This window comes from Dasypus novemcinctus, chromosome 2 (assembly GCF_030445035.2).
Source record: "Dasypus novemcinctus isolate mDasNov1 chromosome 2, mDasNov1.1.hap2, whole genome shotgun sequence".
NCBI classification, from domain to species: domain Eukaryota; kingdom Metazoa; phylum Chordata; class Mammalia; order Cingulata; family Dasypodidae; genus Dasypus; species Dasypus novemcinctus.
The window spans coordinates 80,838,442-80,863,842 of NC_080674.1; the positions used below are offsets into that span (position 1 = coordinate 80,838,442).

At 34.7% G+C, this 25,401-nt stretch overlaps 1 protein-coding gene across 1 annotated transcript in view; it reads right to left on the bottom strand.

Moving 5' to 3' along the window:
• The window catches only part of HOMER1 (homer scaffold protein 1), a 157,566-nt gene that overhangs the window by 83,253 nt on the left and 48,912 nt on the right, over positions 1 to 25,401 (bottom strand). The window contains exons 2-4 of the mRNA XM_058275367.2: positions 9,969 to 10,125; positions 4,580 to 4,711; positions 1,210 to 1,302 (exon numbers count right to left, since the gene is read on the bottom strand). Coding sequence (XP_058131350.1) covers positions 1,210 to 1,302; positions 4,580 to 4,711; positions 9,969 to 10,125 — 382 coding nt within the window. The remainder of the gene's footprint in view (positions 1 to 1,209; positions 1,303 to 4,579; positions 4,712 to 9,968; positions 10,126 to 25,401) is intronic.

The window sequence follows — 25,401 nt, forward strand, 5'->3', positions numbered from 1 at the left end:
TAAATTGGCTTTTAATGCTTAAAAGTATCACTACACTATCATAGTACTAATAGACAATATATTTAAGAGAAGTTTCAAAATGATCATTCTAGTTATTCCAGGTCATTGCAAAAACAGAAAAGGTATAATGGAGTTTTGGCTTCAGTCCAGAGACATGTTTAGTCTGTGAGAAAATATGTACTTCAAGCATGCTTAACAGAGTTTTCCCTTCCTGTAAAAAAAACAAAACAAAACAAAAACCAATGCTTTATACCAGTGAGGTTTACCAAATAGAGTTGGGTGCCAGGTGTGGTAAGGGAGATGAAGATCAAATAATTTTCTAAAATGTTCCAAAAATGTGGCTAGTTACTAAATTCCAAGGCAATTCCTATTTACTTCAACAAAGTTCTATGTAAATATACTATTATTGACATTACATTTGAAAACAATCTCTAATTTTTCCTTTATGTAAGAATTGAGTACATTTCAAAAACAAAGAATTACTATAGGGAAGAACCCAGGACAGAGCTGAACTCTAAAGACTGAAGTTGAAATAAAAATTAATTCTAGGTTCACAACTATTACTATACACTTATTGTTTATGTAAGTTTATGTACGGGTGATATACGTTAATAAATTTAAAAAACACAACAACAACAAAATTAGTCCTAGGAAAGCCTAATAATAAAAAGTTGAAAGCAACTAGTATGCTTTATGTACATTAAAACCTTTATAAAAGTATTGAAATGCCATTATTTAATAAACTCTACTTGACCTATAATTAATTTCCACTGAAGAAAGATTATGATGGACAAGTAGTAACAGGTATCAATTAGTTCCTTTGTTAAAGAAAAAAGTGATACTCATAACTTTTGTGTCTTAGTGCTGAGCATGAAGTAGGTGGTTCACTGAAAGATTAAAGTACACATTAAAATCAGATAGAACAAAGAATAGGCCAATCTAAAGTTCTTTATGTACATTTCTTCTTTAAGTTGTGTTCACATTAGGTAATCTGTTTTAATTTTTATTAAACTTCTTAAAAAGAGTCTTGTAGATACATATAGAAAAAGCTTTCTCTACCAGTGCAGAATTAACTAAAGCGTACATTTCTATATCTACTTTGGAGATCCCTTTAATTTTACTTTTATTTTCCCAAATTTAACTCTGGCATAAAGGATACTATTTGAAAGAAACAAGGCTTATAAATAAGAAAGGAATTTAAATGCCCACCTGTGAAGGTGTACTGGTAAGTTCCATCTTTTCTTGTGATTTTTCCTTTGCTAGTCGAGCAGCTTCTTTGAATTCCTGAAACTTTTCTGCAAACTGAATGTATAAAGACTATATACATTAACCAAATAAAAATGTCACAATGCCCACCTTACCTTGATTTTCTTTTATTTTCAAAATAACTGACTCTTAGACAAAGGCCCCAAATTAATTACAGATGTAATATGAAAATAATAGAAAGAAACCTAGTAACAAACATTTGTCTGTACACTCTAAAGTATTTTGACAAACCTCACTTAAAATATATCACATGGCATCAAGTTAGATTTGGTGTCAACTAGCTTACTTATATGCCTCATGGTTGTTTAGAAATAATTTATTGAGACCAAGGTGGAGGTGGTAATGCTGGGGATAGGATCAGTAAAGATAATACGTACACCATGTTTTGCTTATCACCAAGAAAACTGAATTTCTTCAAGTATCAGTCTTAAACATCACAGCATTTAGAGAATGCTTTTAAATTTTATTAGAATAAGAACTCTCATATTGTGTAAGATACTTTATTCTTAACAATTCAAATAACATTTACTATTATTACCAATCAACATTACTAAATTTCATTTTCAAAGATTCCTAAAAACCTAATATACAGCAGCATAAAGGAATAAGATACTCCACAAAAGTCTTTAAAATTGGCGACAATTTCAAAAGAAAATTATTGTACATGAAATTCTAATTCTTAGGAACTCAAAGGAAACTAGAAAACATGGCCACACACAGTACCTGTTTATGTTTTAGAAGTAGAAACTAGTCTATCACTATTATCAGAGAGGAGATGGAGGAGGGTTGAAACTGAAGTTGTCATTATCATAACTCATCCTTTTTACCTTCAACCTTGTCACTCCCACCTTATAATGAATAGATCAGGGAACTGAATCTGTGCTACTGTACATCTTTAATTGAAAAGAATGTCTCCTCACTGTAAGAAAATCTGAAAACAAAGCTAAAAAGGTGGAAATAAAACAAAACCCTAATTAACTTTTCCATGTAATTGAAGTAGTACACAATGTTTTTCTTACATTCATTTAGTATTTCATATTGTTAATGTTTAAAATCCTTCTCGACTTCATAAAAACTTAAACTATTGCTAATTTTTATATCCTTAGTTTTCAGCAAAAGAAAAGTGAGAAGGCTTAGATTTCCAAAGCTTAAGTTCACCACAATTTAGTAAGCAATCCAACAATCCAAGCATAGCTGGAATGGTCCTCACACTGGTCACTCTTAGGTGACATTTCTTGCAGTGACAGTGATCTCTCCCTCATTTTGAGAGGTCCTTGTCTAGAACTGCCTTTAAAGCGCTCTCCAAACTCTTACACAATATTTTGAATCATTCTTAGATTTAAAGATAAAACAAGCTTGAATATTTATATGCTTGCTTCACTTATGTAAAATATTAAAAACTCCTTTGAGTCCTTTACAGTCTGCAAAGCAACAAAATTATTCTTCAAAGTAGCTAGGAAAATAAATGATTTTTTCATTTGTGAACCAAAACATTCTGAAAAGATTGATCTTGGGCTGTTGGAGGTAAATCTAGTTAATAAACTAGACTTGGCTCCAAGGACTTAAGTTTTGTTTCCTAATACACAATTTACCCTCAAAATACTAGGATTCGCTATTGGTAAAGTTAGTCAAAAGCATGTACCAACTTTAAAGAGGAAAACCAAACCCAAGATTCTTAAAATAGAAAGGTATTCCCTGAGAAAAGCTCAAATGAGTAGAGATAATATGATTAGGAGAGAGTATAATAAATTATTCCTTTACCACATTAACTAGCTGCTTATTAACCTATAAATATATAATAAAAACCTTAATTTATATTTAAAAAGTTACTCATACCCAAAAACCAATTCATGCAAGTTTACGTGAGAAACTAATCCACAATTTAGTTCCTGTGTTGCCAAGAATCTCAGCAAGTGGAATATAATTATACTTTTATGTTTTTTGCTATAGGCTTTAACTGGCAATTCTAAAAGAGTTCCAAAGAGGTTCTCAGGAACGGCAAAAGTATTAGAATAAGGTCTGTCACTCCATTTTTTACCTACAGTTCATACTACAAGTCAAGAAATGTATTTACAGAATAAATGTGGGTTAGGGAACCCAAAACAGAGATAACCCGTTTGTTTTCATCATTCTTTTTAATCACTTAAGAGAAAGGTTAAAATACTCTTAAAATTGAGCTTTATACAATTTGTATTAAAAAAAAACAAAAACACTTGAAAACAACACAGTTGATAAGGAATGTTCACAACTAAAACAAAGGAAAGAAGATTATTTCAACTACTGATCATCTAGTATAACTTCGTCAATAAATATCTGATAAGCAGCTTTATATTTAATTTAAGTATCAACAGTGTATATCACAAAAGCCTGATTACCTTGCACTTAATCAACTTCACATCCTATGCATCCCATCACATCCTACATGTCCCAAAATATACATTTGAAGTGTTTCAAATGTAGGATTATATTTTTAACAGAATGATTCAAACAGAGAGATTTGAAGCATAAATCTTTGGGTCTGGTGGGCATAAAATTTTAAAATTTGAAGAGTAAAAAGTATCTTATCTCCTTGGCCATCTTAGTATTCTGAGATCGATTCCTTTCCCTTATACCCTTTTCCTGTGTGACATCCATAAGAACGTGTGGAGCTGCTATTGTGGACACTACATAGCTGTTGCTCACAGGCAGGACAACAGTCTTATTTCTAATATTTAGCCTGATGATTCTCAGCATTTTATTGGCTTTTCCGACCAGTCATGCATATGGTCAGCATCTTTCAATATCTCCTGATGGAGTCTACTGAAGCTCACTCTGCACTGCGTTAGAGGATTCAGAGCACTACATGCTAAATCAAAATTTAAGACAAGTTTCACTTAACATAGTAATTTATATGTGCCAGTCATCACGTAAAAAAGCTGAAATCTACATCACTAACAGCTTGAGGTTTTGCAATTCAGAAGAGCCTGGCATCTATCTTGCCATGCACTGTTGCAGATCATCTCCTCCAACTGAAGATGCCGATTCCTGAGAAAAGTCCTTTCTGAAGCAATAATCCCACCTTTTATTTCCTATCATACAGACAGTTAACAACCACTCAAACCCTTCTCAAAAAATGGTGACTGTTTTTAATGTATACAATAATTTTCCCAATTGGCAGAGGAATTTGACGATCTCTCGCTTTTTGCTTTAAAGTCACTATAATTGTTCTGAGAAAAGTTTCTCATTTATTTTGTACTCTCCATTCGCTATTGAATATTTAAGACATCTGAGTTGAAGATAAAGATTTCCAGTCAGATCTTGTGATTTAACTTACTTTTGAGAGATGATGCTCAGAGGAGAATCCCAGTCCATAAACAGTGTTGGCCCGGCTGTCGGCCCACTGGCCAAACTTCTGAGAGGTTTTAGTAAATGTCATGTTTGGGGTGATGGTGCTATTTATTATTGCCTGAAAAACGAAACAAGGATGAGTAATCAAGCAAAATGAGCATTTAAACACAGGACCATTTAGTTAAAAAAAAAATTTAGGATTCCTTATTGGCCACAATGTTAAATATAGTTACAAAAATGGCTTATTGTATTATAAGCAACAATGTGGAAATACAATAACTAATAGCACTATAAAGCTAAGGGCCCTGTTGTTGGTCAAGGATTGCAACATCTTACACTCAAAATAAGTTTTCCTATGATCCAAAAAACTTTACAGAGTGTTTAACGTGGTCAGTTTCTTCATTTTTAATGTTTAGGATCATCTATTGATTTTGGATGATATCACTGGAAGGAAGTAGGGCTTATTAGTTGTTTATTGAGGTCCCTCCTCCCAATCTTTTAAAAATGAATATCAACAGATCAAATGACACTCATTTTCTAAAATCCAAGCAAGGATTTTCTTAAAGCTAACTTACCTGACATATATTATAAGGCTTTCAATCATTTAGTACTTTTTCCTTTATTAATGGGGACAAAAAAAATCCCTAAATATATAACTTATTTCTTTTCCCATAAAGTGGCATAGATTCATGATAATAAGAATAGTTATCATTTCTGCTTTACATATAGTTTCTTAGGAAGATAGTATTTTATTATTTTATTATATATTAACTTTGATGATCACCATAATAAATTTCAAGTATCATAACACAAAATATTAACTTAGATTCATTCCTTCTGCCAGTACTATAAAAGTGTAGTATCACAGTTTGGTAGTCAAATGCCCTCCAAAATTAAGATTAAAAAGTAACTCCAATAATAAAAATATGTCCAATATCAAATCTATAAACAGTCATCTGGTGAACTATTATATGTGGAATGAAAAATGAAGCATTTTTAGAACAAAATTAAATTTGTTTACCATGTGAAAAACAGTAGCGAATATAAATATTTTCAAGTTGTGCAGGTATTGGTGAAGCTGTAACAACGAATACATGTTACTTATGTTACAAAAGGGGACAGTGAAACATCGTGGCCCCTTGCTTTCAGAATCTCAACAACAATGGATGTGTCATCTGTTGGTACACAAGAGTCCTTAACCTTGATTAATCATTTTCACCTGTGATAAAATTTCTACAGATTTTTCCTTAGCCCTTCAAAGTTCAAAAACTGCTTTTTCCAGGGTATCATTTTAGATCCCCTAAAATGAGGAAAGCAACTGCCCTAACTTGTGGGGTTGTCATCAAATAAAAGATTAAACTGAGAAGAATATATTAACAAATGGTAAGGAATCACTAATTTATTCAAAATGTTTTACTGAACACCTATTAAATACTAAACATAATTCTAGAAACTTGGGATACAACAGTAAGTCATGCAGTGTAATCATGGATTACATTCCAGAATAAAAGGAGTTAGTCAATACACAAGTAAATAAAAAGCTGATCAATGAAATTTCAGAGAATAGTAAGTGCTGTGAGGATGGTTAAGACCATGATAGAAAGAGAAAGGAAAGAAGGTAAGGATTGGCAGGCCCTGGTTCCTCGAGGAGTGCGTATTTGAATTGAGATCTGAGGGTTTTCAAGAAGAGAACGGCATTTCACAAGTGACCCTCATAACTCTCAAAAAGTGGGATAGTAATAGGTTTTATAGGCACCCAAGAAAACTGGCTAATGTACTGTTGGTTACTGCCTCTCCACCATCCTCCCACCACCATTTTAGTGATTTCAAGTTAAATTCTTTCTGCTTTTAAGAGTTCCAATTCAATCCTCATTCTGAACCTTTCTTTGCCATGTCTTAGTTGTTTTCTGTTTCCTTTTTTTTTTCCCCTCAAGATTTATTTATTTATTTTTCTCCCCTCCCCCAACCCTTCCCAGTCCAGTTGTCTGTTCTCTGTGTCTGTTTGCTGCGTCTTCTTCTTTGTCCACTTCTGTTGTTGTCAGCGGCATGGGAATCTGTGTTTCTTTTTGTTGCATCATCATGCTATGTCAGCTCTCCGTGTGGGTGGCGCCAATCCTGGGCAGGCTGCACTTTCTTTCGCACTGGGCGGCTCTCCTTATGGGGTGCACTCCTTGCGCGTGGGGCTCCCCTACGCGGGGGACACCCCTGCGTGGCAGGGCACTCCTTGCGCGCATCAGCACTGTGCATGGGCCAGCTCCACACGGGTCAAGGAGTCCCGGGGCTTGAACCACAGCCCTCCCGTGTGGTAGATGGATGCCCTAACCACTGGGCCAAGTCCACTTCCCTGTGTTTTCTTTATTACTGAAAAAAACCTTTAAAACAATAGACGATCCCACACTTTAAAAGTTTTCTTAGAATTATTTGACTAGAAAGCTAAAATGAATCAATTTAAAAGAAAAATTTTAGTTCTTTAAAAATATGTATCTGAACCCCAGAGTTCTTATCCTTAATGCAAAAGAGACAGAAATGCTGTGTCATTACAGATCATGTAATGCCCTGATCCCAGCCATTGTCCAAGCTGCTGCATAATTAGAAAACCTTAAAGCAAATATTATATGAATATTAAAGGCACTAAGTAAGAACAAATGGACATTTTCTAGTCAGGAGCACGTAAGGGCTTTCCATAATTCAATCACAAAGTACATATATGAGGGCGGGAAAGAGAAAAACACTCCTTTAGCTGTGTCGAATAAACCACACCTGTTTACCATAAAACTATTCCTACAAGGAAATGGAGTAGTTAGCAGTATCAGTTTAGAAAAGTAACTAGAAAATGGAAGCTGTAGTAGAAAATACAACTGTGCTATACAAAGACTTTGTTAAACAAAACAAAAACTTTTTCACGATAATTATAAGAAGCAAAGTATATACAAAAGTGGAAATGCCAGAAGCAATAGTTCATATTGCCTCAGAGGGACAAATACATGATGTTTATATAATCATCAAAATTCCTTCCTTGAAAGTAACTCAAAAGTATTTTATTCTGGTGAAGCTTGAGTTAGCAATTGAAATCTATTTAACCACTTCCATATGGTTTCTTTTCTTGGACATGGAACTATTTCAGTTAATCTTTACTTTTATATACCAGTTAATACTCCTGTCATCTAATCTGTGATGTGGGTTGAGAAACAGATTAGGCAGTATAGGAAGGTTTGAGTTAGAGAAAAATTAACACTTTAGAGTCTGAAATTAATACTTATTATCTGTTAACTTCACTAAATCAAACAGTTAAAAAATATGACAAGTAATATTCTTCATAAAATAAAGCTTCACAGAAGATAATTATTACTATCTCCCAAGTCTTTTCAATACTTCAAGTGAAAATGAAAATATCAATCATTCAAATGAATATATCTGGGTCACTTATATACAAGGAATTGTTCAAGACACAAAGTACAAATAGCCCCTGGGCTCCTATAATCTAATTAGGGAGATAGGGACTAAGCACACCGAAAATACAGAAAGTTTATGGAGCTGGACTCAGATGTGATTTTTGTTCACAAGCCTCTCTTGTTACTTTTACTAGAACTGTAGTTGGTGCTGGGGTTTAATACATACCCAGGGGACCTGAATCTCTGGACTGACCATGTGATAGCCAGGCCCTGAGCCTCAACAGACTTCAGCTCCTACACTCTGGTTTATTGGACTTACCCCACTCAGCTAACATGGAGTTGAAGAAGGTCAACCACCACACCATGGAGCCAAGAGTGCCTACAACTAAAAGCAGGAGGATTGCATGCAGCATCCATGTGGAATCTAAGCCCCCTCTTGTTACAGATGTGGAGTGGACACAACCATTCTAGGGTTCAGAGGATGGAGGAATAGAGTATGGATTAGAGTGGACTTACTGATATTCTATTCATGAACTATTGTGATTAGTAATCGAAGAAAATGTGGCATTGGTGTGGAGAAAGTGGCCGTGGTGGCTGCTGGGGGTAGGGAATGGGAGGAAGAGATGAGATGTGGAGGTGTTTTCGGGACTTGGAGTTGTCCTGGGTGATGCTGTAGGGACAGTTACTGGACACTGTATGTCCTCCCATGGCCCACTGGGTGGAACGTGGTAGAGTGTGGACTATGATGTGGACCATTGACCATGAGGTGCAGCGGTGCTCAGAGATGTATTCACCAAATGCAATGAATGTCTCATGATGATGGAGGAGATTGTTGTTATGGGGGGAGGAGTGGGGGGAGGCAGGTGGGGGTTACATGGGGACCTCATATTTTTTAAATGTAATATTAAAAAAAATGAAGACAAAAGTGCTTTTACCTAAATTGATTTATTTAATCCTCACAATAATCCCATGGTGTAATAGTGCAGATAGTTTTACAGATAAGAAAACTGAAGCACACAGAGTTTAAATAACTTGCTTAAGGTCACACAGGAGTAAGTGGTAGAGCAAAATTTCGAATCAGCTTGTCTGGCTCTAGAGTCTCCTACACTGAACTGCTAAAATATGTGGGAGGGGAAAGACCTGATGGCTTCAAGAAAGCTTAAATGAGAAGAATAGAGAGTTTACTTTTCTATATACTTTATATCTAGAATCTGATGTTTGGAATCCTTCATCTAAGGGTGTTTTACCTAATTACTGATAGTAAAAAGGAACCTTCATCCCCCTTATTAAGGGCATACTATGTACCAGGCATCAAAGTGCTTTGCAGATATTAACTCATTTAATCCTTACAACTACCAGTATTGAAGTGAAAGCACAAAGGATCCAAGTAAACTAATTTGCCTAAAGTCAGTAAATGGCAGAGCTGAGATCTGAACTCAGGCAGTCCATGCTTAAACATTACACTGTTAGTCTCTCCTGAAAACGAAACTGTTGGTCTTGTTCTTATAATTCTCTTCAGATATTGGGGATATAAGCTTTAGAAGTAGCATATACAGACTCCATATGATTTAGGAGTTTTGAACTGCCTACTAGTCTATAGAAGGATATTTGAAAAGAATTCTAGATCCTCACAAGATTGTATATACCTCAAGAGTAGATACCATGTGCATTCTGCTCACCACTACTTTCCTAACACCTAGCACAGTACCTAACACAAAGCAGATGTGCAACGAGCATTTACAAAATAAATTGAATGACTTCAAATTTGCAGAATATTTTGGCATAAATTCAACATGGTAAGGAAGTTAATCCAAGTAATTTAGTGGACAAATGTGTTACTACTTAAGAATAACCAGTTTTGCTTTTTAAAAGTTAAGTTTTAAAAACTCAAAAGGAAATATTTTAATTAAAGTAAAATCCTCTAAATAAAATTGAAATGCTCTACTGGATAAAGCAAAACTATAAGATTTAAAGTTAACTTACCTTTGAGCCATCTAAACTGATTATCCTATAAACATTTCTTGTGCTATCATAGAAATAAGACACAGTAACTGCATGCTTGCTGGTGGGTACCCAGTTCTTCTTTGTGTTTGGATCAATCTGGAAGACATGCGCTCGAGTGCTGAAGATGGGTTGCTCCCTACAGGGAAAAAAATAAAGAGTGAAAGCAGTCAGTGCTATTCTATTGGACAAGAGAACATGAACACTATGAGGATGTCCCTGCTTAACCAACAATCTCCCCATCCCTGAAAATAAGAAAAACTTTTATTGGAATTTGAATATTCTAATTATTAAATCATAAGCTTCTTTAGGATAATTATCCTGCTAAAATACAAAATTTATCTTATATCTGACCCTCATTAGGCTAAAAATTTTAACCCACTTAAAACTTCATTATTCTAGTAATAGATAAATGACTTACTGTAAAGGTTTATAGTCAATATAAGCTCTAATATTTTGAAAAGTATATGGAAAACAAAGTTGCTCATAAACACATATTTTTACATAGCTTAAGTAGGGCCTTAAAGATACAGACACTTAAAAACTATAATAAAAAACAAATTTAAAAATTTATGTATTCAAAATATTGTGATTATTACAGAATTTTTACAATCTGAAAAACAAGCAGGAAATGATCTATACATAATAGAAGCATTATAATGCAAAATTTTCCAAGTTCTGAGTAAAAATTCTTTTGGAAAATAATATTTATCACATTTTTTTAGTCCCAATAAAGCTAATTTCTTTCATTTACACACCACTTTTCTTTCCTTAAGTAACTCAAGGTTCTAAAGAGGATTTTAACCAGTAATAGTTAACATTCAAAATTAAATAAATTTTGATTTTAAAGAATTTTTTCACTAAAAAATAAATTCAAAGGAAAGGAGAGGGTACAGTAAAGGGAGAAATCAGGAAAACAGCCAAGACAAATCAGGGTCCTTGGCAAAATGGCTCTTCAGGTTAATACTAATGAGCTGTGTGTCACATATGTCTTCTGTATCTACTTCAGCCCTTAGGGAGCCAAGTGTGAAAGATAGTTCCTTCCCCACAGAGAACATGGCTCTTTCCCAGTTTTATTTCTGGAAACTTCTATAACAACTTTTCTCATTAAAAAAAAAACCTCTTTTAAAAAGAAATGATACATTTTGTGCCACTCCCTAAAAAATGAAGCAGAAAGTCACTGCTTCTCAGCTGCCATTTCATATGAATTCTTTGGATAAATAATTATTAACAACCTGGCAAGGCACTGTGCCAGGATGAAGAATTAGTCTGAATTGGGAGTAGGTCTTACTCATTGTTTCTTTCCTCATCTACAGATCCTTGACTTTCAGTGAGGCTGGACCTACAGCTTGAATTATCTTCCAAAATCCTTTCAAACGCTATTTTTCTTCTTCTTTTTTTTCAACCTTTTCATGAAAGTTTTAGATATAAGTATAGATGGTCAGACAGACTGACTAGTTCCAATACACAGAGAAACCCAACCACAGAAAGTTCCATTTATTAAGGCAAGAGTAGAATGATACTCTAGTCAAATGACTTGATAATTTTATTTTCCTTTGAGGGGATAAATTTCTACATAGTGCAGGCTAGTAATTATAGGAATATGTTCTAATAAATATACTTTCTAAAAAGCTAAAATAGTTGTTAAGAAAAAAAACATTTTTGCAAGCTTTATATGACCAATCAACAAATTCTTATTCAATGGAAATGCAACATTGAGTCCAATAAATACTTTCTACATATTAAACAGTTTAATTCTCTTCTGAATAAAAATCCAAGTTATAGTAACACAAGCAAATGACACTTTAAATAGCAATTAAGCACATTGCTTTCTTCAATTCTTTTCCAAAGAAAGCTACACTTCAGGATTTCTGTGGCCTACCCTCTAATCGTGGATGATAAAGATTAGGGAAATAATTTTCACTGCTGATTTAGGGAACAAAATTCCTAGAAGTAATGAGAGTGTCACTACATCTAACAAGACATAAGAATAAATGATTCAAACTTTTAACGAATACCTATTACATGCCAAGAACTGGGCTAGAGATGGTCCCCGCCTCTGAAAACTTCAGTGTGGTGAAGACAGATAGGTTTTTTTTTTTTTAAATAAAATGCTCTTCATCACGCTAGAATCTTTGAAAGTTAGTGACTAAGCACTACAATGGAGGAATAGAATTTTGAAACAGAGCATGGTCCAAAATATGCTGGGAAAAGAAGGCACAGTACATTGTTATGTATTGCAAGAATCATATGTGTGTGCCTTAAAGAATGATGCCCAAGCAGAGAAGCAAGTTCACTAACGTCTCTTCTAGATGATACTGAAAATTTTAAAATAGTGAACAACTTTGCATCTGAGAAATTTAACTCTGGCATCAATGAAGGGCATGGACTGGAAGAAGACAATATTAGACATAGGGAGGTTAGTCAGAACCCTACTGAAGAACCCCAGGCTTAGGTCAGGGAGTGGATAAAGAAGTGAAGAACAATCTAAGGCATATTTAGGAAGTAGAATCAGTAAGATTAAGTAACAGATTGGATGATGGGCAGTGATTCTCAAATGGGAGTGATTTTGCAATATCTGGAGATAATGTTGATTGTTTCAACTGAGGGAGGCTGCTACTGGCATCCAGTAGGTAGAACCAGGGATATTAAACTGCCTACTACATACAAGAATGCCCCCACAACAAAGCATTATCAGCCCAAAATGTCAATGGTATCAACACTGAAAAATCCTGATGTAGGGATGAAGGAGGAATCTGAGTCTCTTTAGGCTTCTGGTTTGGAAACCAGAAACCCAGTGCTAGTAGCTGGGATGGGAAATAGTAAATGAAATCTAGGATTGGGGGAGAATAGCTCAGTTTTGAACATGTTTAGATGTCCTTAGGGTTTGCAGATAGAACTTTCAGGTCAGGAACTTAAAAATTAGTCTGAACCTCAGTAGAGAAGTCCAGATTGGAATTAAAATTGGGATCACCATCTGTTTAAGACATGATTCAACAACACTAGGCATGCTGATAAATTTCAATTTAGAGCAAAACTGTAGAAGCAGTAGAGAAGCTATACTGAAATCTTAAAGCTCTTATTTTAAAAAGATCTGTAATGCATTTGAAACTGATTGTCCTAGGTATCCAAGTGTTAAAGTTAATACTTTTTCAAATAAACTGCATGAAATCATTAATCATCAACAAAAGTTAAGACACACTAATTTCTTTACAAATTTGCACTAATAGTAATTGCATTAAATACCAGCATTTCCAAGATAAGTTCAAAAGAACTGGGTATTCCATGTTTAAGTAAGTTTGGCAAACCCTGTGTTATACCCCATTCCTTAATATTTATAATAAACATTAGCCTATTAGAATTTCTGAGAAGCCCTGCAGTAGAGAAAGCCATTTAACCTTGAGTAAGTAAGCATTAGCAAAATTATTTGATCTCAGGATTTTCCATGTAACACATTAACATTCCATAGTATTTATAACCAAGTGAAAATCAAAAGATAAATGTGTCTACGTAAATATAAAGCTCACTGAAAGCTAGTCTGGATATTCTACCATCTTTATTTACATTACTAATTATATTTATTGTTGTAATGTCCACTAGGAAACATATATAAAAGATATAATATGAAATGAAGACTTTATTTAACAATGACTACAGTATTATTTCTTCAATATTAAGAACACAGTAACACTTCTAAGAAACTAAACATTAATCTAAAAACCAATTTTAAAAGTAAATAAGGGAAAGCAGACTTGGCCCAATGGATAGGCGCCTGCCTACCGCATGGGAGGTCCACGGTTCAAACCCTGGGCCACCTTGACCTGTGTGGAGCTGGCCCATGTGCAGTGCTGATACACGCAAGGAGGGCCCTGACATGCAGGGGTGTCCCCAGTGTAGGGGAGCTCCCCACACAAAGAATGTGCCCCCTGAGGAGAGCTGCCCAGTGAGAAAGAAAGTGCAGCCTGCCCAAGAATGGAGCTGCACACATGGAGAGCTGACACAACAAGATGACGCAACAAAAAGAAACACAGATTGCCGGTGCCACTGATAAGGATAGAAGCAGTCACAGAACACACAGCTAATGGACACAGAGAGCAGGCAACTGGGGGGGCAGGGGAAGGGGGGAGAAATAAACAAACAATAAATCTTTGAAAAAAAAATAGGGAAGTGGATGTGGCTCAAGTGATTGGGCTCCTATCTACCATATAGGAGGTCCAGGGTTTGATTCCCAGGGTCTCCTGGTGAAAGCAAGCTGGCCTGAGCAGAGAGCTGGCATGTGGGGAGAGCTGGCTCAGCAAGATGATGCAACAAAAAGAGACACAGAGGAGTGACAATAGGAGATGGAGCAGACCAGGGAGCTGAAGCAGCATAAGAGATTGAACGCCTCTCTCCCACTCCAGAAAGTCCCAGGTTTGGTTCCTGGTGCTACCTAAAGAAAAGACAAGCAGACACAGAAGAACACACAGCAAATGGACATAGACAGCAGACAGTCAGCGCAAAACAATGAGGGGGTAGGGTGGGCAGAGGGGTGTAGAAATAAATAAATCTAAAAAAAAAAAAAAGGTAAATAGATTTGGCCTGAAATACTTTAAACCAGCTTAGAGAAAAAAATGATACACCTACATAAACACATACACAAAATATTTTTAATCCTAGAACACCTACTTTTCATATATTAATAACCAGGACAATAAGTAAACTATCTTAATGCTATAAGAAAAACTTACTGAAACATTTTTCTGTTGGTTCATAAAATAATAATTCTAGGAAGCTAGTTTAAGAATAACTCTGAAGTTCTTCATCTGGAGCTACAACTCTGTGAAAGTATAATATACTACGAAGGACTCTAAAACTTAATACGGATATGGAAAAACAGAAATGTAAGTATGAAAGGACCCTGGTTTTTGTTTTTTTTTAAGTAGTAAAATCAGAAAGCTGTTGCTTTTTTTAAAAAGATTTTATTTATTTATTTCTTCTCTTCCCTCCATTGTCTGCTCTCTGTGTACATTTGCTGTGTGTTTTTCTGTGTCTGCTTGTATTCTCATTAGGCGGTTTAGGGAAACCGATCCTGGGACCTTCCAGAGTGGGAAAGGTGATCATTCTCTTGCACCACCTCAGCTCCCTGGTCTGCTGTGTCTTATTGTCTTTCCTCTGTGCCTTGTTTTGTTGCATCATCTTGCTGTGCCAGCTCTCTGCATGGGTCAGCACTCCTGGGCAGGGCAGCACTTCTGTGCGGTACAGGGCAGCACTCCACATGGGCCAGCTTGCCTTCACCAGGAGACCCTGAGTATCGAAACCTGGACCTGCCTTATGGTAGATGGGAGCCCAATTGCTTGATCCTCATTCACTTCCCAGAATGTTGTTTTAAAAATAAGGCTTATTCAAACTCTCATTAGTGTTGACATAAAGATATATGGCGTTTAGCCCTCAGGTATTTGTGTTATAAGAAAGAAATGAGGAACATGAAAAACTGAAACAAAACAAAAAGACAATTTGACAAAAGATATTTAAGTTCTAGATCCAGAAAAAAAGCAAAAAGTTAACATCTGTTATTTGGAAAGCTTTGATTAAAAAAATGAATCAATGGTAATACTTTTTAAAAATTACTACCTAAGTCTATACTTTTGCAAACATTATAAAATAGCACAAATAAATAAATTTTCATTCTAAGGAAGTGCAAAGGTATGGGTCCAATAAATACAACTAAGGAAAGGGAAGAGAAATGATATGTTTCTCAGTTTTCTGTTAATACCTAGCTTCTAAATGTCCTTTTTAGATATGCAATTACAAATGTATATTGTAGCAAAGGAGATTTAAAGGCAATGGCTTCAAATAATTCTTTCTATTTTTCAAAAGAAAGCCTGGCAGAAGTGTAAGAAACAGAGTGATAACATTTTCATCTGAGAGTTTGATATTACAGATATTGTCATCTGGCCACCCAACAACTATTCCTCCTCACTCCTTCCTAACAAAACGCAGCTACTGTTCAGGTCCACTACCCTCCTCCACATGACTGTGTCACTGTAGTAATCATGGGCAATCCCATTCTCCTTGCCAGGAATTGGTTTATTAATGGACATCTGAAGCAATTCTAGTCAGTGAGGTGGGAACTTAAGTTTGCTAGGACCCCCTGGGTACACTCACAAACAGATTCACACATAGAAGGGATTTTCTCTTAAATTATGTTGTGTTTGCATATGACATCTGGACCCAAGAAAACCATGTTAGTTCCTGGAGTACAGCTAACCTGAGAACAAAGCCAACATCATTAAGAAAAGCAGATGAAAAGCCAAAGCAGATGAAAAGCAGATAAAAAGCTCCTTAATAGGTTTTTGAACCCATGAATCAGTCTAACTCCAGACTTGTTATATGATAAAACCTAATTAAATACCTAATTATTTGGGACAATTGTTGCCTAAAAATTATACGGGGGAGCAGATGTGGCTCCAATGGTTGGGCACCTGCTTCCCACATGGGAGGTCCCAGGTTTGGACCCCAGTGCCTCCTTAGAAACAAAAAACAAAACAAGCGAACAAACGAGAACACATCTCAGGGGAGTTGATGTGGCTCAGTGGTTGAGCACCAGCTTCCCACATAAGAGGCCTAGGTTCAATCCCCAATCCCGGGTTCAAGTACCCCAGCACTTCAAAAAAAAAAAAATTTAAACAAGTATACAAAATGATATTTAAAGAAAGAAGTTTACTACAGTAAACTCTGAAATAATGCACCCCCCCCCCCCAATAACATGTTATTGGCGATTGTTTCCTTGTCCCTCAAAATTCCTGGCTGGCTAGTTACAGATTGGCCTTTCATTAACTTCACAATACAACCCCAGGGTATCCACAATTAGATTTGGGGGGCCTAACTTAAAACTGTAGAGGTTAGGAATGGAGAAATTTATAACATTAAACTTAGAATTAATTTATACCTGTATTGAGAGGGATGGAAAGGGAAAGAAGAGCAAAGGAAGAGGTGGAATGGCAGAAGTTTACTAACAGACTTTCTGCTATAAGGATCTGATATCCAAAGTTTTTAATCATGAAATAGCAGTATAAGGGCATATCAGAAATATAGAGGCAACCACCAAAAGAAATAAAAATTAGAAGTTTTAAAAGTGTTTGCCTCTGGGGATGGGGCTGAGTAAAGGGATGAACAAAACTGTTACTTCTTTTTTTGTAGGCAGTACCAGGGATTGAATTTGGGACCTCATACATATGAAGTAGGCACTCAATCACTGAGCTACACCCACTTACATTATTTCTTTTTATAATTCCCAAGTGCTATTTACCTTTTTATTCTTGTATAGATACTAAAGTATTTTTTATTTCAAATTTTTAGATCATCCACACCATACGGATTCCCACACATCACCCTACTGCCAACACCTTACGTTGTTTTGACACATTTGTTACAAATAATAAAAGAACATTGTCATAATGTTATTGCTATCTATAGTTTCATAGCTTATATCCAGTGTATTTTTTCCCACAAACCATCCTATTATTATCATGTATTAGTACTGTATATTTGTTATAGTTCATGAGAGAACATTCTTGTATTTGTAAAGATACCACAGTCTATCATTCACCATGGAGTTCACTGTGTTTTATGGTCCCCTGCCTTGAATCCATCCAAAGTATACACTCAGTGGCTCAGATTCATCACAGAGTTGTGCTGTCATCAGCTCAGTCCATTTCTGAACATTTCATTACTCCAAGAGAAAAAATCCCATATCCCCTTACATCCCCCATTATTTACCATTAGCATTGATATAGTACCTTCTTTGCTGTTGCTGTAAAAATATCATAATATTACTGTTAACTATAGCCTATATATTAGTTGTATTTTTTTCCATGTATCTCCATATTCTTAAAACCTTGTAATAGAAGAAAATTCTTCTATTTGTAATATTAATCACAATCCTTACCCACAAAATGGCATTTTAAAAAAAAATCACAACACTGAGAAAAGAGTGTTTTAGGAACCATTTTTGAATACTGCCCAAAATCAGAGAATTGGTGACAATTTTTAATTGCCTGGAACTCAACTGGCTTAATACACTGTGTGAAAGTGTTTCTATTATTCATAAAGAATAATAAAGAGAAAGTAAGAAAGGAAGAGAAATCCAAATATGCCTAACTGTGGGACTGAAAGTGCTGAAGGTACATTCCATTCCTGGTGAAAATGCCCTCCTTGAGTCACAGCAAATAGTTAGGAAGCAAAACAAAAAACATCCTACCTTCAGCTTGGTTTTTGGAGTCTGAAGTGGCAAGAGAAGCTGAACAGTTGTTAAGGCCAAAAGGACACAGACAAGGATAAGTCAAGGAGTGGATAACACAAAGGACTATTTAACTTATGCCTGAAAAATTTAGTTTTAGTGCCACTGTGAGTGGTACAGAATGTCTTCAGAGACTCAAGCACTGGAATTTCCTAAAAAAGAACTGTCTGGTACAAGTTAATAATATGAATTGTAATCCCACATGATTATCAGGAAACTGGGTTTAAACTCTGTCACACCACACACACACCACACACAGCTGTTTTGAAGCTGCTCAAAGATGATGACTACATATTACCAATTGCATATTCCTTTTACCATGCTATATGTTTACTATCTGATTCCTTATACATAGAATACTTGTTTTAAAAACTTTAATATATGCTTACTTGGAGGAAAGCAGATTATTTTACTAATGGCTACACATAATTTTACCATAAGCACTCCATCTAGTGATATACCAAAAACATAGCAGGTGCATTTTTTTAACTTACAAATTATTATATATAGCAAAAACAAAATTGTAAAGTGACATTCCTAGAACCAAGAGGCATACAGACTAAAAATGTAAAGTGAATAACTACAAAACATCTTTTCTCGAAGAATTTTTAAAAATCATATGGTCTGGTTGCTTTGGCTTTCTAATCAGTTATTTACACATTCAAACTAAAGATTTTTTTTTAAAATCACTGTTTGCATTACAGACAAATGAACATCAAAAATATACTGATGACACCAAGCATTTGATTTATTGGCAAATTTGAAGAAAATGAATAAAATTTCCATTTGAACTTCAAGATTTTTAAATAATATACACTCAAACAGCAACAACACTGCTTATAGTCCTTATATATGATCCCTCACTTTAAGTTTTCCTTTCATTTCCTTTCATTAGGTCACAATCCTTTTATTAGGCTAGTGATTTTAGTAGTTATTTATTACTCTTGGGCACTTTAATAAGTTGCTGCATTTAAAAGATTAATGGATATGCCAAAATTTCATAGTAAAGAAAATCCATTTAATGTACATATTTAAGCAATAGCTTCAATGTTCAAAAAACCTGGCTTGCTATTTATTAAATAGCTGCCAAATGGCACTGCCTCCACCACCACCACCACTCGTTTCAAAAGACTGTCCATTTCAGATAAAATACTGGATATTTAAAATATATCAGGAGATATGTTTGATAGTGCAATTATATTTAAAATTAGTACTGTAATTTCAATTTTATTAGATTTTTAAACATTTGTCTCTTCCCAGATGATTTTCACTTAAAAATAAATTTTGAGAACTGACAATATGCACTAGGGTAAATAAATCTAAGGAAAATAGACTTTTGGTAATTATTAGAGTTAATTCTTGTTTGCTTTTCTCCTTGACATCCAGGTCCTGAAAACGCTTAAAATGAATGAAATGTTAAAAGGCTATTTCAATTTGTACACTGCCCTCAAGGAACAATAATGCTCTTAGATACTCTACTCTTCCACCAACTACAAACTAAACTAGTGGATACTCAGTTCATATCATATATGAACAATAAATATTTAAAAAATAAACCCAGCATTGAAGGGAAAAACCTGAAGGTTTTTTGGGAAAATGTTAACTTTTGCTAAATGTGAATGGTGAGTGCATGGGTATGATATTATTCCCTTTATTGTCCTGAATATTTAAAATAACTCAAAACACAATAAAACTTTACACGATTTCTCTAGAGTCTTTTTGACCCTATGAAATTTGAATAATCAGCCACTCTTTAGTTTATATATATAGATCATTTATTTTAACTATCACATAACAGTTCATGCTATGACTAGACCTGCACTGTTCAATATGGTAGCCATTATACACAAGACTATTGAAATATGGCTAGTGCAACTGAGAAACTGAATTAAACTTTATCTGATTCTCAAGGCATTTATTGAAAAAAAAATTTAAGTATGAACAGAACAACTTGGATATGTGCACCTACTTTTTCAAATGTAAATTTTATGAAATATAAATTCAGATCAAGTATTCTGATGAAAATTTAGCATCCAAATTGAGAAGTGCTATAAGTGCAAAAGACATGGGGATTTCAAAGACAGTATGAAAAAAGAATGTAAAATATCTCAGTATGTTTTCTATTAATCACATATTGAAAATAAATTATTTTGGAATATATTGTGTCAAAATATATTAAAATTGGTCACATCTTTTTAAAACTCTTAGAAGTAAATTTGAAATTACGTATGTGGTTCACATTTCATTCCTAGTGGAGAATGTCAGACTAGATATTTTAGGTAGCCATTTCCTGATAGACATACAGGTTGTTCCCATTTTTGCACTATTAAAAACAATGCTGCAATGAACATCCCTGTATGTTTTCTTGTGCACACTTACAAGAATTTCACTAAAATACATTAAAAGCAGAATTGCTGGTCATAGGGTATGCACCACAGCATAGGTTCCAATTGCTCTTCCTAGCACTTAAACCAACTTACACTCTTATTAGCTGTATATTACATCGTCTCAACACTTTGTAATGTCCAAGTAACATCTTTAATTTGTGCCAACTTGATGGGCATGAAATGGTATTTCATTGTTGCTTTAATTTGCATATCCTTGATTACTAGTGAGGCTGAGCAGCTCTTCATGTTTTTCTGGGCCATTTGAGCCTAATGGATTTCTACTCTCATTCCTGAGCTTATTTAAAACCTATTTTAGTTCCATTTAGAGAAAAATCCAGAATACAAAATTCAGCACCAAAAGATATACACAGTCATATTTCCTATATACAATTCTAACTACATGTAAAAATTTAGTTATGGTCAACATTCACTAAAGTAGAAAGAGTTGTTCATTTTTCTAAATATGACATTCAGTATTTAAAATGCAATACAGTATAGATACAGCACACATCCTCTGCTCTTTTTCAAAGTATATTTCAATTCTTTGGTATAAGTTTTAGTTTAAATTTTTATATACCAAAAGTTTTCTGACATTTTAGATAAAAAAGAGAACATCTTTATCAACACAGTAAACAGACTTCTTAAACAAAACACCTAAAGTACAAACCTTAAAAGAAAAGACAGATAAATTTAGAAACATAAAATTTAAATCACATTGGGGTGATATATGGGACCTCTGTATGATATTATATATGTTTATTTTGTAAGTTCACAACTTTTACTATACACTTATTGTTTATGTAAGTTCATGTATGAATGATAAACTTCAATTTAAAAAATTTTAAATCACATCACAAAGAGAAAACATAAGCCACAGACTAGAAGAAATTTGTAAAACAAAAAACTAACAAAAGGTTAGTATCCTATATGTATACACACATATATCAAATATAGTATAATATATATGTGAAAAACCTAGTGGAAAAACGAGTAATGGGCAAGTCACAGAAAAGTGGATAGAAAAGCCTGAAAAAAAAATAAAAGCTCAACTATACTTAATAACTAAGGAGATGTAAAATAAAACCACGAATTGCCACTCAAGTGGATTTAAAAAAAACACTTCTGACATTCCTCTAAATTTTATCATTGTGGAAGGGTAGGTGGATTAGTAGAGGAAAGTGAGGAGCAGTAATGCCTATTAATCAAACTTCTAATTTAAAATTTTTTCCTGGCTCAGAATTGACAAATAATTTAAACAAATAAAACATGTTAAATGTTAAACTAGAAATCAAAAGTAACAACACAATTCTATTGTCAAGGTTAAACTGTGTTTTTCAAATCGTAAACACCACCACTTCATTCTTACTCTATCTCTCTATGCAATTTTCATCTCAATATCCTTCAGAACTTTGAAGTAACTGTTGCTTTCATCTGATCAAATTCTCTCTAGTCATAATTATTACATCTGATAACCCCTTTCTAAGTGCTCCCCCTGAGTAGTCTAGCTATAAGTCTACCAATGCACAGCATCTGGTATTTTATGTATGGTAGACAACTTACTCTGTTTTCCAAAATCATCCAGCTTTCATATTATTTTATTTAAAAAGGGCTGTATTAAGTGTAACAATGTGGATTATGTTTTCCATTTTTGTCAACTTTTCAGGTAACAAAAATTATGACAAAAATCTTTTATCAGATTTTGCATCCCAATCAAAGGTTTTAAAATACACTCCATGTAATGATGTGGTGCTTTTGTTCAAATGCAAGAAGTATATTTCATAACAGTGGTATTAATAATTCAGTTGTCATTGCATTGTAGAAACCAAAACAAATATATTTTCTGACTGTTAAGATATTTAAGTTTTTATCAACCAAAAACTTGATACAAGGATACAATAAGCTAGGTCTAGGGCCTTTTTCTTTGTTAGCTTCCCTGAAAAAAAGTTTCACCGAGATAAAGAGAGGTCGACTTGAGGTACCTGGTACACGTAATCACTATAGATAAAATAGCACTACAGATTATAAAAAAATTGCTTCCAGCAATGTTTTTCAAACCCTGGATCAGAGCCCAGAGAGTCATAATCTATTTATTGGTTAATAGCAGACATTTTAAAAAATGAACTAGAATGTAAATTATCAGAGAGCATCATATTTGTAAGGGTAGAGATACTACTATTCTGTGAAACTTTGGCTACATATTTATATATACTTGTCACAATGTACGATGCCTTTCCCCACCCCCACCCCACCCCCCCACCCCCGTGGCTCATGGTCAAAAAGTCTGAAAACCTGGCTACAAAATGCTTTTATTTAGTGTGCATGAAAACCCTGGGAATTAGGAACACAACATCCATTTTGTAGTAAGAAAACAGAGGCTACAAGTGACTTATCCAAAGTCACAAAGCTATCAAATACTGTGAATATGTATACTTTTAAAAATGCAAATGGAAATGGAATTCAACCTCACTAGAAATCAAAGAACTGCACATTAAAACCACGAGTTACCATTTTCTCAGCTGTCAAAATAGGCAAGTTTTGTGTGACAAAATTCCATGTGAGAGAGAGTTGCAGGAAATGTGATACTTTCAGAAGTAGCTGGTGGGAGTATAAGTTAATAAAATTTTTCTGAAAAAACAAAAGCTTTTAAATTTTTGTGCATATCCTTTGATACAACAATTTAATTCTAGGAATTTACCCAAAGGAAGTAATCATGAATATGTGCAGAGATTTAACTACAGGGATCTACCATCATACTGTTAATAAATTATGATACATCCATATAATGGAATTCTATATAGTCATCAGGAACAAAAGTTATAGAATATTCAGCACCATAAGATATTCAATACAGTAAAAGAAAAAAGTTTATAAAATAGCAGAGCATAATTCAAATTTTAATTAAAAACACGTGTATAAAATATTTAAACGATATACTTACTTCAGTCCCTGCCCTGCCTCCCCTTCTCTCCACACAGAAACTGGAGTGATCCTTCTAAAATCCTAAATTAGCATTCAAATACTCCAGGGAAAAGGACGAATATGTGTGTGTGTGGGGGGGGGGCGGTGGATAAAGCAAATATAGCAAAATGTATGTGCCTATTGAAGTGGATGGAATGATGTGTACTACCTTTGTGTAGTGTGGAGGATTTCATAAAAGTTTTTAAATAATAAAAACTAAGTCAGGTGGATCGTTCCTAGAAATCCTCCAATGGCTTCCCACCTCATTCATGCAAAAGCCAAAGTTGCTAAAATAGTCCGAAGGTTTTTGAACAGTGTTTCTAACCCTGGCTGCACATGTGAAACACCCAGCGCCCGCTCCCAGAATAAATAATCTGGATGGGCAGTCCAACACTGACCCTTTTTAAAAGATCCCAAGTGACTCTTCGTGTGTAGCCAGGAGGGAGAACCACTACAGGCAATGGCCCCTGAGTCCTTCCAACTCATCCCCCACTTGCCTTCCTGAAGTTATACAAGATGGTAACAGTTTCCTTAACACAATATATACAGACAAATATCAGTGATCCAACTGATGGACAGAAAAAGAATCATTCTACTAAAGGCTTTGTATTTGGCAGACATTTGGCACAATATTTATATAGATAATATCAGAACTCCTAGTAAGGGTCGTTTCATCCAACTATTTGGACCACGTGGGAAGCAGTATCCTTCCGTCTTCTATAGAAGTCATACTAGGGACTCTGGTTAAAAAGACCTCTGGAGTCTCAATTGAATACACTTTTGAGAGACCTGAGAAAAACATTTTACCCTTGTTTCTCAAAAAAAGCAGCATATAGTAATAACAGAGGAATTACAAAACAACAGGATGAGCAAGGAATGCCATCCTGTAACACTTTTACGTTATGGCTGTATAAGATCCTTATATAAAAAATAAATATGATTAGACTATGGAGAAGAATGCAAAGTTTATATAAATTTATGAGCTCATCTATAAAACTTTAAAAACTGACACCATCCTGTCTCTATATTATGCACTCTTTTCTATATTTAAGACTCTTCGGCAGAAATATCATAAGTATTTAAGGAAATTTAAATATTCTAAATTTTCAAGATTAAACTCCCCACCCCCGCCCCCCCCCCCCCCCCCCCCATATTAGTGATATAATCAGAAAGCAGGGGAAGCAGACTTGGCCCAATGGATAGGGCATCCGCCTACCACATCCGAGGTCCTTGGTTCAAGGAGTGCCATGCCACGCAGGGGTGTCCCCATGTGCAAGGAGTGCACCCTGGAAGGAGAGCTGCCCAGCGTGAAAGAAAGCGCAGCCTGCCCAGGAATGGCGCTGCACACTCGGAGAGCTGACACAGCAAGATGTGCAACAAGAAGAGACACAGATCCCCATGCCGCTGAAAAGTGAATGGACACAGCTGGTGGGGGGGAGAAAAATAAAGCAATTTTCTGTTTATTTCAGTTCCTTAGAGGAATGCCTTTACTGAATTAAGAGTTCATGTTCCTCCTTTCATCTTTTAAACAGACTGATAAAAGAAACTTTTGGGATCACTGTATTACTCAGTATCTATTTTTTTTTTCCACGTAAGTAAACGATAAAAGGAAAAAAACTGTACTGTTTCAATGTCTTCATTTAGAAAAGCTGTCCCATTGTGATATGAAAAGGGTTGAGGTCAAAAATTCCTAAAACTTTTAATATATGTAAAAAAAACTGCCATGAAACTTCAACAATATGTAAACAGGAATTTGAAACTACTCAATACACAGATCAAACATATCTTACAG